This window comes from Pelophylax lessonae (assembly GCF_965119305.1).
Source record: "Pelophylax lessonae genome assembly, chromosome: 3".
NCBI lineage: Eukaryota > Metazoa > Chordata > Amphibia > Anura > Ranidae > Pelophylax > Pelophylax lessonae.
Genome location: NC_138770.1, coordinates 664,414,980 through 664,432,604, shown reverse-complemented (window position 1 = coordinate 664,432,604; position 17,625 = coordinate 664,414,980). Strand labels below are relative to the sequence as shown.

Sequence of the window (17,625 nt, the reverse complement as noted above, 5' to 3'; positions counted from 1 at the left end):
TCTTCTCACTCCGGCTGCATGTCTTCTCTGGTCCTCCCGCTCCCGCCTCCTCCTCGGCCAATGGCATGGGGTTTGCCGTGCGGCCAATCAGGAAGCTGGTATTAGACCGGCTTCCTGATTAGCCAGGAGGAGGATCGGTGTGACAATAGCAAATTTTCATTTGCTATTGTCACACAATGGGCGGGCTCTGGGCGCACTGCTCTGCGCCCCGGGACCACCCTTTGCATCACCCTATTAGAGCCTCTGGCTCTAATCAGGTGATTAAAAAAAAAAAAACCAATAAGCTCCATGCGTCCGGCGCCCTGCATGCAGATCAAGGGGCCGGATGCATGGATGGGGGGGGTGGCGCCCCTGCGCCCTGTATACACCAGCCGCCACTGGTGGGGCAGGGTGGGTGCTTGCCGAGATCTCCAACCCACGTCACCTCTGGTCGGAGATCTCGGCAAGTTGCCTGTACTTTGCATGTGCGCCAACAAATGCCGTGCACAGAGAAGTCCTATGCAGTGCACAAAAGAGTTGGAGTTCTCGGCAGGACAATGTATGCTACTGCGGAAGTGTCCGCGGTTGGACTTTTCAGCAGGACAATCTATGCTACTGTGCAGGCCCCCGCGGCTCCTGAAGCAAAAATTAAACACAACAGTTTGGAGAGCGGGATGTGAGCATCCGCAGTCCCTATTTTATTTTATTGTCTAATAAAAACCCGTGCACAGTACTATCCCCCAGAGTACTATTACAAATGTGAGCATCCACAGTCCATGTTTTATTTTATTGGCAAATAAAAACCTGTACACAATGCCATCCCCCACATTACTAGTATAAATGTGAGCGTACCTATGTGCTGTTTGAATGGGCAGAGTCGCAGGCAGGAGTTAGCTGAGCTATGCCTGAAAGGGAATGCTGGGATTTATAGTTCCTCTCCATACAAGAAATACAAAGCTGGTTCCAGATGCAGTTTGACCTCTCAGAGATATGCAGCATTGAGTGCTTTGGATCTGTAATAATATAGGTTGAAATCGCACAGGTGTGATTGGGCCCCTAGAAAATTAAGCTTTTTTTGCTATTTACTGTTGTGCTTTACTTTACATTTACACGCATTGCTTTTGTTTTTGCACAAAAACCCAATAAAGAGTTCAAACATAAAAATGGCATCAGTGTGAGCTGATATTATTACAGATCCAAAGCACACAATGCTGCATATCTCTGAGAGGTCGCACTGCATCTGGAACCAGCTTTATATTTTTTGTGTGGAGAGGAACTATAAATCCCAGCATGTACTTTCAAGCTCAGCTATGCTAAGTCCTGTGGCATTTTTTGTATGGAGAGGAACTATAAATCCCAGCATTCCCTTTCAGGCATAGCTCAGCTAACTCCTGCCTGCGACTCTGCCCATTCAAACAGCACATAGGTACGCTCACATTTATACTAGTAATGTGGGGGATGGCATTGTGTACAGGTTTTTATTTGCCAATAAAATAAAACATGGACTGTGGATGCTCACATTTGTAATAGTACTCTGGGGGATAGTACTGTGCACGGGTTTTTATTAGACAATAAAATAAAATAGGGACTGCGGATGCTCACATCCCGCTCTCCAAACTGTTGTGTTTAATTTTTGCTTCAGGAGCCGCGGGGGCCTGCACAGTAGCATAGATTGTCCTGCTGAAAAGTCCAACCGCGGACACTTCCGCAGTAGCATACATTGTCCTGCCGAGAACTCCAACTCTTTTGTGCACTGCATAGGACTTCTCTGTGCACGGCATTTGTTGGCGCACATGCACAGTACAGGCAACTTGCCGAGATCTCCGACCAGAGGTGACGTGGGTTGGAGATCTCGGCAAGCACCCACCCTGCCCCACCAGTGGCGGCTGGTGTATACAGGGCGCAGGGGCGCCACCCCCCCCCATCCATGCATCCGGCCCCTTGATCTGCATGCAGGGCGCCGGACGCATGGAGCTTATTGGTTTTTTTTTTTTAAATCACCTGATTAGAGCCAGAGGCTCTAATAGGGTGATGCAAAGGGTGGTCCCGGGGCGCAGAGCAGTGCGCCCAGAGCCCGCCCATTGTGTGACAATAGCAAATTAAAATTTGCTATTGTCACACCGATCCTCCTCCTGGCTAATCAGGAAGCCGGTCTAATACCAGCTTCCTGATTGGCCGCACGGCAAACCCCATGCCATTGGCCGAGGAGGAGGCGGGAGCGGGAGGACCAGAGAAGACATGCAGCCGGAGTGAGAAGAAGCCGCCCGCCAGGAGTCCGGGACTGAAGACAAGAGAAGCCGTCGCCGCCGTGCTCCAGGTAAGTGCACTGCTCTCGGGGGGGCGGGGGGGGGCGGGGGGGAGGTTACGCACGCTGAACTCTGCATTGATGGGGGCACCGCACAATGTTCATTGCATTGAAGTGGGCACGCACGCTGATCTCTGCATTGGGGGCATGTATGCTTGTCACTGCATTGGGGGCATGTACGCTGATCTCTGCATTGGGGGAATGGTATGCTGGTCACTGCATTGAAGGGGGCATGTATGCTGGTCTCTCCATTGGGGGCATGTACGCTGATCTCTGCATTGAAGGGGGCATGTACACTGGTCACTGCATTGAAAGGGGGCACGCTGCTCACTGTGCATTGAAAGGGGGCACGCTGCTCACTGTGCATTGAAAGGGGGCACACTGGTCTCTCTGCATTGAAAGGGGGCACACTATACCTTAATTACTGAAGGCCCCTTTCACACTTTTGCGACCTCAAAGTAACGCAATTTTTTACAGCGTTTTTTTGCCGCAAAGCAATGCCTATTACATTTTTCTGTTTGCGCCCCCCCAAAAATTTTGAGCACCAGCCGCCACTGTGCCCCACCCCTCCATTGGTACACCCCTGACTCCGCCTGTGTCCCCCGCCATCATGCAGACTGTGTCCCCATCTCGTAGACTGTGTCCCCCGTCATCCTGCAGCCTGTGTCCCCTGTCGTCCTGCAGCTTGTGTCCCCCGCCACCATGCAGACTGTGTCCCCATCTCGTAGCCTTTGTCCCCCGTCATCTCATAGCCTTTGTCCCCCATCGTCCTGCAGCCTGTGTCCCCCGTTGTTCTGCCACCTGTGTCCCCCATCATGCCGGCACATCATGAAAGGGCTGTCACTCCTCTCATCCAGCTATATCAAAAGAGGGCTGTTCTTCTGATCAAATATATATATATGTATATATAAAATATATAAATGTGAGGATTTATATATATATATATATATATATATATATATTATCAAAGTGTCAGAAACTGGTATTTATTTATGTAGGTTTTTTCTTTTATCCGTCCATTTTTATAGATAGATATAAAAATAAATAAACGGGAGGATCAAAAAAAAAAAAGCTATATATATACACACATATATATATATACACATATATACACATATATATATTCGCACACATATATATATATATATATATATATATATATAGTAGTGTTAACCATGCTGCAGTTTTTTTTTTGTAAATCCTTTATATATTTATATATAAGCTCCAAAAGTCTGGGAAAACAGCTTGCCGAAAAATCTTTATATATATATAAATATATATATATATATATTTATATATATAAGCTCCAAAAGTCTGGGAAAACAGCTTGCCGAAAACTCCAACTATATACTGTACAGCGGCTCCAATTGTCGGGCGCATGCGCAGTTGAGTTTAAAGTTCTTGCCGAGAAATTCAACTCTCGTGCACAGTTTTCGCCGCTGTGCACGGGCATCGACTCCCGCGGCCAGGCATTGTATTGCAAGTTCCATTGGAAATCTCCTAGCCGCTCGTACTCGCGGCGGAAGTGACGTCTGGGGTTGAATTATTCGGCAAGTTGAAATAATCGGCAGTACACCGGTTCACACTGCAGCGGCACGACTTAGGGGGCGACCTGTGAAGTCGCGTGCACCGCGACTTCGGCGCAACTTGCACGGACTTCATAAAATGAATGTCTATGCAAGTCGCTCCAGGTCGCCCCGAAGTAGTACAGGACCCTTTTTCTAAGTCGGAGCGACTTGTGTCGCTCCTATTAGAACCGTTCCTGTACTACACAATGGACCACGACGGTCCGCGACTTGTCAGGCTGATCAAGTCGTACTAGTGTGAACCGGCACTTATACAAGCTGTACACTCACTACTTTACATTGTAGCAAAGTGTCCTTTCTTCAGTGTTGTCACATGAAAAGATAGAATAAAATATTTACAAAAATGTGAGGGGTGTACTCACTTTTGTGAGATACTGTGTGTGAATGGAGCCTTAAAGGCCCAGCGGTATAGGTGTATACAGTGTAGCAGCATGTACTTTTTATTAACTCTTTCCAGGTTTAAAGTTTCACCAAAACTTTTTGTATTTAAGTTATGGATGGAGCAGGAACGGTGGCACATACTTTTCTCCGCTTCAGGTTTTAGGCGCTTGTTTTTAATGAGGATCTTTCTCTTTAGTTCATTCGGAGACGGTAAAGGTCTTCCAGCTTCGAGCTGAAACACAGGAAGAGAATATAAGAGAATGCAATTATTATGTCATACAACTTACCTGTTTTTGTATCTATTTTATTCTTTTTTCTTTTATATGGATAGGAAAATGTCTACACGACCTTCTCCTGAAGAACGAAGAACGGGGCAGCCGTGTCTGCTGAAACTACTACGAATAAAATCCCAACAGCTCCATCTCTAGATGTCTATTAAAGCGTATCTACACCCAAAACCTAAATTATATTGCAGCTTACCAGTCCTTGGTGCAGTGGCTGCTTTACTTTTCTTTTTTCAAGTCTCTCCTGCTTTAACCACTTTAAGACCGGAAGGATTTGCCCCCTTCATGACCAGGCCCTATTTTGCGATTCATCACTGCGTTACTTTAACGGACAATTGCGCGGTCGTGCGACGCTGTACCCAAATGAAATTGATGTCCTTTTTTTTGTCCCACAAATAGAGATTTCTTTTGGTGGTATTTGATCACCTCTGCAATTTTTTATTTTTTGAGCTATAAACAAAAAAAGAGCGACAATTTTGAAAAAAGAAACAATATTTTTTTACATTTCAGAAGCCACGCCCCCCCCCCCACAGTTAGAATCACTCCCCTAGGCTCACATTAGACCCCTTGATCACCCACAGGGTTAACCCCTTCCCTGCCAGTGTCATTATTACAGTAACAGTGCATATTTTTAGCACTGATTACTGCAGTAATGTCACTGGTCCCCCCAAAAGTGTCAAAAATGTCAGTTAGGGGTCCGATCTGTCTGCCGCAATGTCGCAGTCCCACAAAAAATCGCAGATCGCCGCCATTACTAGAAAAAAAATAAATAAAATAAAACTGACTCTTTCCCGTAGTTAGTAGACGCGATAACTTTTGCGCAAACCAATTTAAAATACGCTTATTGCGATTTTTTTACCAAAAATATGTAGCAGAAAACAAATTGGCCTAAAATGTTAAAAAATTTTGATTTTTAAATTTTTTTGGGGGGAATGTTATATAGAAGAATGTGAAAAATATTGTTTTTTTTTTCCAGAATTGTCGCTCTTTTTTTTGTTTATAGCGCAAAAAATAAAAATCACACAGGTGATCAAATACCACCAAAAGAAATCTCTGTTTGTGGGGAACAAACAAACAATATACGCTTATTGGGATTTATTTTAACCAAAAATATGTAACAGAATACATATTGGCCTACATTGATGGGGAAATTCGATTATTTTACTTATTGGGAATGTTTTATAGCAGAAAGTAAAAAATATTGTTTCTTTTTTCAAAATTCTCTCTCTTTTTTTTGTTTATAGCGCAAAAAATAAAAAAATCGCACCAGTGATCAAATACCACCAAAAGAAAGCTCTATTTGTGGGACATCAATTTTATTTGGGTACAGCGTCGCACGACCGCGCAATTGTCCGTTAAAGTAACGCAGTGCTGAATTGCAAAAAAATGGCCTGGTCAGGAAGGGGGTAAATCTTCCGGTCCAGAAGTGGTTAAGCTGCAATATAGTCCATGTTTTTGTTTGGGTTCACAAAGTATTAAGAAAATAGGCTTTGGCAGCATTTGATTATTATGTGTATCATTTTTTGCTGCAGTTTTCACCCTTTGCTGATGTCCATCCATTGACTGGCTGCAAACCCCGTGTCTCCATCTTCTCACACATTATTTTTGTGGGTGTCGTGTCTGCACCCTAATTCCACATTCTGCTTTGCAATCTTTAAAGCTGAACTCCGGGCACAAAAACTTTAATTTGAATTAATTCTGAAATAGCCACAAAGGATATAAATCACCTTTGTTGGCCCAAATCCCATTGCAAACCCAGATAATAAATGGTCAAAGTATCAGTGATGTCATCACTGTGCTGTACAAAGCCTGTGCAGAGAGCAGAGATATAGGAGGGATCCAGCAGGCTCCACCCACTACAGGCTGCCAGCAGAAAACTACAGAAGGGGGGCGGAGACAAGACCAGTCACCCTGCACATGGAGAGAGAGCAGAGCTGTAGGAGGGATCCAGCAGGCTCCACCCACTACAAGCTGCCAGCAGAAAACTACAGGAGGGGGGCGGAGACAAGACCAGTCACCCTACACAGGAGAGAGAGCAAAGCTGTAGGAGGGATCCAGCAGGCTCCACCCACTACAGGCTGCCAGCAGAAAACTACAGGAGGGGGGCGGAGACAAGACCAGTCACCCTGCACATGGAGAGAGAGCAGAGCTGTAGGAGGGATCCAGCAGGCTCCACCCACTACAGGCTGCCAGCAGAAAACTACAGGAGGGGGGCGGAGACAAGACCAGTCACCCTACACAGGAGAGAGAGCAAAGCTGTAGGAGGGATCCAGCAGGCTCCACCCACTACAGGCTGCCAGCAGAAAACTACAGGAGGGGGGCAGAGACAAGACCAGTCACCCTGCACATGGAGAGAGAGCAGAGCTGTAGGAGGGATCCAGCAGGCTCCACCCACTACAGGCTGCCAGCAGAAAACTACAGGAGGGGGGCGGAGACAAGACCAGTCACCCTACACAGGAGAGAGAGCAAAGCTGTAGGAGGGATCCAGCAGGCTCCACCCACTACAGGCTGCCAGCAGAAAACTACAGGAGGGGGCGGAGACAAGACCAGTCACTCTGCACAGGGAGAGAGAGAGCAATCTTTCTTACAGGAAGCTCCTACATGAAAGCAGAATTTCACACTGGATTACTGCACCGATCTGTCCGCCGCAATGTCGCGCAAACCAATCAAAGTACGCTTATTGCAATTTTTTTTTTTTTTAAACAAAAATATGTAGCAGAAAACAAATTGGCCTAAAATGATGAATAAATTAGATTGTTACATTTTTTTTTTTTTTTGGGAATGTTATATAGCAGAATGTGAAAAATTTTGTTTTTTCAGAATTGTCTCTCTTTTTTTTTTATAGCGCAAAAAATAAAAATCGCACAGGTGATCAAATACCACCAAAAGAAAGCTCTATCTGTGGGAAAAAAGGACATCAATTTTACTTCAGTACAGTGTCTCACGCAATTTTCCGTTAAAATTAAGTGCCGAATAGCAAAAAATTGCCTGATACTTAAGGGGGAAAATCTTCCGGTCCAGAACTGGTTAAAGCTCCTCTGGGGCAAAAACTGATGCATCTAGGTCTAAGGAATCTGTAAAATTCTGCATAATAAATACACTTTTTGATGAGAAATAGATCAATTCTCTTGCGGCTTACACAGTCAGGGCACCCAGTGCTGTATCTTGGCCTAGGCCAACAAGACCCAGGCCTAGGGCGGCAAAAAAGCTGCACCCTGCACAAAAAAAACAGCTTCCTCCCGGTTACCGCATGAAAAGGGTCTTCGCCGGCTTGCGCTACACTTTTAATATAGTGCCAGTCTTATGGGGTGAAATTGGGCCAGAGGGCAGAGTCCAGGAGGCAAATCGGTCTGGCATCCCCATAAAGCGGTCAGTGATGAGGCTGCACTGATGGGCACTGATGAGGCTGAACGTATGGGAACTGATGAGGCTACGCTGATGGGCACTGATAGACTTGTGGTCTGTGGTTCACAGATGACAGGGTGGTTCGTAAACAGTAAAGGGCATGGCCTTTACAGGAAGGGGTGGGTCATATGTAAATTAGGGGGTGCACAAGTTTAGTCTAGGGCCTAGGGCAGAACAAAACCTAAATACACCACTGAGGGCACCCCTAGAATGCTAAAGGACATAGCAGTACAATTGAACCTGTCAAATAAAACTCATAAAGTCCGGGGGGGTAAATAAAAGAGACAAAGACAAAACACAGAGTGCATAATTACAGCAAGAAAGAAAGCAAGTGATGTCACTCTGCAGGCATACTCCCCAACAGGTCCACATGTGCAATGAGATCCAGAATCCAGGCCGTGGTCAGTGCAGACCTCTCAGGTGTCTGGAGTGGCAGGGACACTGTTATACCCCATCCAGGAATGTTGGGGGGTATGCACTGCTGACAGCAAACCTCAACGTCAGTGCAGTGCTCAATTGCCGAAATTATCAAAGCTATGTCAGTCACATGATGCAAGTCGCCAACCTTTCTTATCAGCAATGCAAATTTGTGTTTAATAAAAAATCGATTCTATTAGAAAAAAAAAGGCCTTTTAAGACTATGTGGTGCATTTATATATAAAAATAATGTTTGCAGAGATATTTGCCCTGTGAATCGGCATGCACACTCATTATAAATAGGGGCAAAACTGAGGCTATTTTTAGACTGAATAAGGAAAATACCACATTATGGTCACTAGATGGAGCTGATAATCATAGGAAATAAATACCTGTTGACCTAAAGAGAAAATAGTCTAATAACAATAACCCAGATTGAATGTACATCCAGTTTTCACAAAACAAATAAATCTGCAAATGTTTTATAAATACACCCTATAGCATGGGTCTCCAAACTTTCTGAACATAGGGCCGGTGTTCCGTGAGAATTACCTACCCGTGAGAAAAACCTACCCCTCGTCACTTCTGGTACTCGGCACTGTATGTAATGCAGCGGGTACATTAAAACAGCTGGGCTGCAATACAAATCATCTCCGCTCCTGTCCCGGTCACTTCCCTGATCTCGGATAGTAAATATAAAAGCGGCAGCGGCTGTATGAAAAGATAAATCACGGAGCCGAAAGCCGCTTTTATATTTACTTGCCGAGAGCAGGGAAGTGACCGGGACAGGAGCGGAGATGATTCGTATTGCCGCACAGCTGTTTTATGTAAGCGCCGCGTCGGTAGGTTTTTCTCACGGTACACCGTGATCGTTTCATACTAGTGCGCATGCGCACTAGTAAGCTCCTCTGTTCTTCCATCACGTATCCAGGGCTCTGAGCATGCGCAGTGCTGCGCTGCTCAGCTCTTTCTGGCCGGAAGTGACGAGGGGTAGGTAATTCTCACGGGGTAGGTAATTCTCACGGAACACCGGTTTACTGGTCTTCAGACGCTAGGGGGGCCAGACTGTGACCAGTGGGAGTGGAAAATGCTGCAGAAATAGTTCCCCATCTCTGGTGTCGGTGGAAGGATTGGTACCGTATTGATGGTATCAGTGGGAGTAAATGTGCCCAATCTTTAGTGTTACTGGGAGTAATAGTGCTCTATAGTTTGTATCAGTGGTAGAAATTATGCCCCAATGTTGGTGTTAGTATAAGGAATGGTCCCTCATCTTTGGTATCAGTGGGAGGAGTAGTGCCTAATATCAGTGAGCGGAATAGTGCCCCAAGGGCCCGATAACGGCAAGCAAAGGGCCTCACCTGGCCCGCCGGCCACAGTTTGGAGACCCCCCTATAGTATTGCTGGCTTCTCCAGAAGCTGTTTGGTTGTGTTTAGACTTCTGAAGTCATGGGAATTCTAATTTTAAATGGTATGTATACCCAAAAATGTTCCTAGTTGTGGAGGAGTTGGAGTTTTTGTTGCAATGTTTCTCCGCTGAGAGATTCTCCCTCTCTTTTTGTCTTGGTAATCATTAATGATGAGTTTGGGTTTGGTCTAAACTAAGTTCAGCCGAATCCAAAAGTTAGCTGCCAAAAGGCTGCGCGTGAGAAATTCCTCGCCTTGCTACCTACATACACGAAGAGGTGGGGACTCTTGTGATGTCATTGACCTAATATAATTGACCTAATGTGGGCAAATTGGGTCAATGATGTCATGCATATGCCCCGATCCTTGTATACATCTCCCACCCACAGATTATTGGCCAAGTAATGTCAGTCAACTTTTGAGTTCAGACCAAACCCAAGCCCATTCCTAAGTCAATGCCATTAGCCCAACATGGCCATAAGGCTATATTAGGTCAAGGACGTAACGAGCAATGACCTATATTGGACACATGGCCATATTACATCAACAGCAATGATCTAAAATGGCCCTGTGGCAGTATTAGGTCAATACTGTCATGAGTATACCCCCACATTCTTGTATACAGAGCTCTGGGATGGGGAATCGCCCCCACCCACAGCTCATTAGCCCAGTAATGGCAGTCAACTTCTGAGTTCAGACTAAACTCAAGCCCATTCCCAAGTCAAAGCCATTGGCCCAATATGGCCAAAAGGTCAAATTAGATCAAGGATGTAACTAGCAATAACCTAATAAGGACATGTGGTCAGATTACATCATTGGCACTGATCTAATATGGCCATCTTGCCACATTAGGTCAATGATATCATGAATACCCCCCCCCCCCCATCCTTGTATACATGGACATCTGGGGTTGGGAATCGCACATCCGCAGCTCATTGGCCCAGTAATGACAGTCAACTTCTGAGTTCAGACTAAACCCAAGCCCATTCCTATGTCAATGCCATTGGCCCAACAATATGGTCATAAGGCCAATTTAGGTCAAGTACGTAATGAGAATAACCTAATATGAACACATGGCCATATTACATCAATGGCACTGATCTAACATGACCATATTAGGTCAATGATGTCATGAGTATACCACCTATCCTTGTATACGTGGAGCTCTGGGTGGGGAATTGCCCAACCACAACTCATTGGCCCAGTAATGACAGTCAACTTCTAAATTCAGACCAAACCCAAGCCCATTCCTAAGTCAATGCCCAACATGGCCATAAGGCCAATTTAGGTCAAGGACATAATGAGCAAAAACCTAATATGGACACGTGGCCATATTACATCAATGGTATTGATCTAACATGGCCATGTTAACATATTAGGTCAATGATGTCAGGAGTATACTACCCATCCTTGGGGAATCGCCGACCAACAGCTCATTGGCCCAGTAATGACAGTCAACTTCTGAGTTCAGACCAAACCCAAGCCCATTCCCAAGTCAATTCCATTTTCCCAACATGGCCATAAGGCCAATTTAGTTCAAGAACGTAAAGAGCAATAACCTAATATAGATACGTGGCCATATTACATCAATGGCACTGATCTAACATGGCCATGTGGCCATATTAGGTCAATGATGTCATGAGTATACCACCCATCCTTGTATACATGGAGCTCTGTGGTGGGGAATCGCCCACCCAAAGCTCACTGGCCTAGTAATGACAGTCAACGTATGAGTTCAGGCCAAACCCAAGCCCATTCCTAAGTCAGTGCCATTAGCCTAACATGGGCATAAGGCCAAATTAGGTCAAAGATGTAACGAGCAATAAGCTAATATGAACACATGGCCATATTGGATCAGTGTCATTGCCCTAATATGGCCATGTGGTCAATGACATCACAAGTAAACCCCTCATCTTTTGTATCCATAGAGCTGTAGGGTGGGGAATTAGAACTGTAATGGCAGCCAACTTCCTGGTTTGGATCCAGCCCAAGCCCCAAACCTAGTGATCATTGTCATTTACTTCCCTAGTGTCTGAGCTTATTTAATTGTTTCTAGTGACCATTGTCAATGAAACAGAAAGTGATGAAAAACCCAATATTTAAAAGTTGTCAGCAGATCAAGACGTGCTCTGGTGAAAACAACCTTTGAAACCATTTCTTCTCACTTCCTGTTGCGTGCCTAGTTCAGGAAGTGGCAGGAAAACTCTCCAAGCTCTCCTACACAGGCAGCAAAATGTAAACTGGCAGGGGTTGTAACCTTTCCTTACGCTATCCAAAGCTAGCAAAAGTTTTGGCTACACATACACTTCTATGGACTGTAGTAATTTATGAACTGAATGGCTACAATTCCACGGGGACACCTCAGTGCACATCTCCCAACATTCTGGAAGAGAACTCCATGAAGTAGCAATATCATTATCCATTTTACCAACACTATCTTTACAGGCCCAATCCATGCTAAGCATGTGCACAGGGCCATCTTACCGAATGGGCATGCTGGGCAGTTGCCCAGGGGCCCCAGTTGCCCGGGGGGCCATACCTGCCCAGCGCCCCAGCCAAGCAATATTCACGATTCCCGTGTCCATCCCACCGCCAAACTTAGCAGGTGGCAAGCGTCTGTCGGCCCTGCGCTGCTGTCAGGCCACTTGGGCTGTGAAGGGGGAGCCCGCAACTGCAGGAATGCCTGTCTGCCTCCATGGTAAGAGGCACACACACAGGACAGTTGAGTCGGACTCCCGTCCGTGTGTGTGTTCACCGGACCCAGCTGCCCAACTTGGAAGCTGTCATTAGCCTGGCACTGCTGTACCAATAAATATCGCCTTATCGATAATTTACATTTTTATTCTCGTGGATGATTTTGTAGGCGGGGCCCCAGTGCACTGCATTGCCCGGGGCCCTTTAATGCTCTTAAGATGGCACTGCATGTGCACACTTTGTGCTGCAACTCCCTTGTACTGCAAAAGGCTGAGAGCAGAGCTCATGCTCTGGATAAATGCTTAGTACACATAGGGGTGTATTTACAAAAAAAAATGTGTTGTGTTAAACTGCAAAATTCAAATGTTCTCAGGCTATATGCTCTGCAGATTGAAGGTTAATCATTAAAAAAAAAAATAAAATGTAAAAAGTGAAAATACCGTATTATAGCCATTAGGTGGCACTGATTATTTTTAAAAAAGCAAGTTTCTCGGCTCCATCTAGTGGCCACAATGATGATTTTTCCAGATAACTCTGCAAACTTTTTTTTAAATATGACCCATAGTCTATATCAGGGATCCTCAAACTATGGCCCTCCGGTTGTTGTGGAACTACACATCCCATGAGGCATTGGAAAACTGACCATTCACAGACATGACTAGGCATGATGGGAATTGTAGTTCCTGAACAACTGGAGGGCCATAGTTTGAAGACCCCTGCTCTATATAGTAGTGTACAAGCTGGTGAAAAGTTAAGTAACAATCCAGGACACAAAACAGATTTGGAATTCCTCCTTCTTGTCATTTATAATAAGCTCTGTGCATCATGCTGGTACAAAAAGCCTGATAATTTCCACTCAAAGTGTCTGACACAACAGCAGGTCACAGTGCACACATTACACCCACTGAAGACTAAGGGCAGGATTGGGACATCGATATCAGATATAAGTCGAACGACATTCATCAAGATCGAATGTACTGAGAATTTGTTATACGAACGTTCATTTGAAAATCTACTAGTTTATGGCCAGATTAAATGGAACTGGCCAAAGTAATTTATAACCCCCCTTACAGGACCTTTCATTTCTAAAACTTAAAGCTTTACTCCAGACAAACAGCTGAAATACTTATACAAGACCTGTTTTACTTGCCAATTTGTATTTCTGTTCATCCAGTTTTATTATTTACACAGCACAGCCTATAGCAGGAAAGGAGACCAGATCTTTTTCTGCTACACTAGGGATCCTCAAACTACGGCCCTCCAGCTGTTGCGGAACTACACCTCCCATGAGGCATTGTAAAACTCTGATATTCACAGACATGACTAGGAATGATCGGAATTGTAGTTCCTGAACAACTGGAGGACCAAAGTTTGAAGACCCCTGTGCTACAGTTTCACTTTCACTTACAGGTCCTTTCCCTACCGCCACCCTGTGACTAGATAAGCTTCGGTTCGGTCTAGAAACTGGAAGTTAGCTGTGTTGCTGGGCCAATGAGATTCAAGTGGGAGGTCAATGATGTCATGAGCATCCCCCGCCGTTTCACACGCAGTTGCAGGGCGGGGATGCACATGATATCTGTGACCAAATATAGTCCCATGGCTATATTGGGACAATTACTTCTTTTATAGTAATGTGGCCAAATTACAGTGCATTGCGAAAGTTTTCGGCCCCCTTCAACTTTGCGACCTTTTGCCACATTTCAGGCTTCAAACATAAAGATATAAAACTGTCATTTTTTGTGAAGAATCAACAAGTGGGGCACAATCATGAAGTGGAACGAAATTTATTGGATACTTCAAACTTTTTTAACAAATAAAAAACTGTAAAATTGGGCGTGCAAAATTATTCAGCCCCTTTACTTTCAGTGCAGCAAACTCTCTCCAGAAGTTCAGTGAGGATCTCTGAATGATCCAATGTTGATCTAAATGACTAATGATGATAAATAGAATCCACCTGTGTGTAATCAAGTCTCTGTATAAATGCACCTGCACTGTGATAGTCTCAGAGGTCCGTTTAAAGCGCAGAGAGCATCATGAAGAACAAGGAACACACCAGGCAGGTCCGAGATACTGTTGTGGAGAAGTTTAAAGCCGGATTTGGATACAAAAAGATTTCCCAAGCTTTAAACATCGCAAGGAGCACTGTGCAAGCGATAATAATGAAATGGAAGGAGTATCAGACCACTGCAAATCTACGAAGACCTGGCCGTCCCTCTAAACTTTCAGCTCATACAAGGAGAAGACTGATCAGAGATGCAGCCAAGAGGCCCATGATCACTCTGGATGAACTGCAGAGATCTACAGCTGAGGTGGGAGACTCTGTCCATAGGACAACAATCAGTCGTATACTGCACAAATCTGGCCTTTATGGAAGAGTGGCAAGAAGAAAGCCATTTCTTAAAGATATCCATAAAAAGTGTTGTTTAAAGTTTGCCACAAGCCACCTGGGAGACACCAAACATGTGGAAGAAGGTGCTCCGGTCAGATGAAACCAAAATCGAACTTTTTGGCAACAATGCAAAACGTTATGTTTGGCGTAAAAGCAACACAGCTCATCACCCTGAACACACCATCTCCACTGTCAAACATGGTGGTGGCAGCATCATGGTTTGGGCCAGCTTTTCTTCAGCAGGGACAGGGAAGATGGTTAAAATTGATGGGAAGATGGATGGAGCCAAATACAGGACCATTCTGGAAGAAAACCTGATGGAGTCTGCAAAAGACCTGAGACTGGGACGGATATTTGTCTTCCAACAAGACAATGATCCAAAACATAAAGCAAAATCTACAATGGAATGGTTCACAAATAAACATATCCAGGTGTTAGAATGGCCAAGTCAAAGTCCAGACCTGAATCCAATCGAGAATCTATGGAAAGAACTGAAAACTGCTGTTCACAAACGCTCTCCATCCAACCTCACTGAGCTCGAGCTGTTTTGCAAGGAGGAATGGGCAAAAATGTCAGTCTCTCGATGTGCAAAACTGATAGAGACATACCCCGAGCGACTTACAGCTGTAATCGCAGCAAAAGGTGGCGCTACAAAGTATTAACTTAAGGGGGCTGAATAATTTTGCACGCCCAATTTTTCAGTTTTTTATTTGTTAAAAAAGTTAGAAATATCCAATAAATTTCGTTCCACTTCATGATTGTGTCCCACTTGTTGTTGATTCTTCACAAAAAATTACAGTTTTATATCTTTATGTTTGAAGCCTGAAATGTGGCAAAAAGGTCGAAAAGTTCAAGGGGGCCGAATACTTTCGCAATGCACTGTATGTCCTGCCATCCCTGCCCTTTTGTTATGTACAGTTCTGCAAGCATCTCATTGGACCATCGGGGAATGGGATCATGTGACCACTTCCTAGGGGTTTGGGCCCAACTGGACATTGAAAGGAAGAAGCAGGAAACTGATGCGCTCATCTCTCTGTCACTCTGCTCTTTCCTCTTATCAGCATGTTCCTTGAACTCAAGCACAACTGATTGGCTCCTTATGCTGCTTCTTCCTCCCCCTCTACAGTACATCCTGAAAGTATTCACAGCGCTTCACTTTTTCCACATTTTGTTACATTACAGCTATTATTCCAAAATGGATTAAATTCATTATTTTCCTGAAAATTCTACAAATAATCCCCCATAACGACAACATGAAAGAAGTTTGTTTGAAATCTTTGCAAATTGATTAAAAATAAAAATGAAAAAATCCCATGTACACAAGTATTCACACCCTTTGCCATGACACTCAATATTGAGCTCAGGTGCATCCTGTTTCCACTAATCATCCTTTAGATCAGGGGTGTCAAACTCAATTTAATCGCAGACCGCATCAGCATTATGATTGCCCTTAACCACTTAAGCCCCGGAAGATTTTACCCCCATTCCGACCAGGGTTTTTTTTTTGCGATTCGGCACTGCGTGACTTTAAAAGACAATTGCGCGGTCGTGCGACGCTGTACCTAAACGAATTTGACGTCCTTTTTTTCCCACAAACAGAGCTTTCTTTTGGTGGTATTTTATCACCTGTGCGATTTCTACTTTTTGCGCTATAAACAAAAAAAGAGCATAAATTTTGCAAAAATAACAATATTTTTCAATTTTTTTTATATGAAATTCCAAAAAAAAAAATCACAATTTTTTAACATTTTTGGCCAATTTGTTTTCTGCTACATATGCTTGGTAAAAAAAATCGCAAAAAGCGTATTTTGATTGGTTTGTGCAAAAGTTATTGCGTTTACTAACTAAGGGAAAGATTTCTGTCATTTTTGGTGTTTTTTTTAAAGGCGTAATGGCGGCGATCTGCGATTTTTTTTGCGGGACTGCGACATTGCGGCGGACAGATCGGACCCTTGACTGACATTTTTGGGGTTACCAGTGACATTACTACAGTAATCAGTACTATACATATGCACTGTTACTGTAAAAATAACACTGGCAGGGAAGGGGTTAACTTTATTGGGGAAGGAGGGGTTAAGTGTGTCCCTAGGGGCGTGTTCCTAACTGTGATTGGACATGGCTACTGGTGTAGGAACAGTGATCAACGGTCCTACATAGTAGAACCGTGTGATCTCCATTCCTACAGAGGGGAGAATGACAGGCGGCTTGTTTACATTAGCCGCCTGCCTTTCTCCCTTCACGGAGGATGATCGCGAGTGACCGGCGGACATCGGGTCCGCCGGTCACACGCACGGACTTCCCAGGGAATGACCCGGGGCGGGCGCGCGCTTGCCCGCTATTGGCTCACAAGGAAGTGACAGGCTAGTGACGTACCGGTACGTCACTTTACCTGGCCGGGGCTGACCGCCGCAGTATATGTACTTGCGGCGGTCGGCAACCGGTTAAAAGGGCCAGTTGTATCTGTAAGACTAGATGTCCAGAGCATCCCCTACCCTTACATAAGATGTTAAGAGCCTCCCCACCATCAGAAGTTGAGTCCCTCACCCTCCCTTACATCACAGTGAACCTCCCTTATCTTGTGCAGCTGCTGGGAAGAAGCTGTAGGCATTGCTGGAAAGCAAAAAGTACAGAGGCTGGAGCTCTCCTGCAGCTGCAGGAGAGGTGCAAGGGCCACATGAAATGACCTGGAGGGCCGGATTCGGCCCGCGGGCCTTGTGTTTGACACATGTGCTTTACACGTTTCTACAACTTAATTGGAGTCCACCTGTGGTAAATTCAGTT

The 17,625-nt window shown here is 44.8% G+C and overlaps 1 protein-coding gene across 7 annotated transcripts in view; it reads right to left on the bottom strand.

Annotated features, from left to right (window-relative positions):
* The window catches only part of PLCB4 (phospholipase C beta 4), a 608,938-nt gene that overhangs the window by 148,073 nt on the left and 443,240 nt on the right, over window positions 1-17,625 (bottom strand). For all 7 annotated transcript variants that reach the window (XM_082250179.1, XM_082250184.1, XM_082250183.1 and 4 more), the window contains one exon: window positions 4,393-4,483. In XM_082250179.1, coding sequence (XP_082106305.1) covers window positions 4,393-4,483 — 91 coding nt within the window. The remainder of the gene's footprint in view (window positions 1-4,392; window positions 4,484-17,625) is intronic.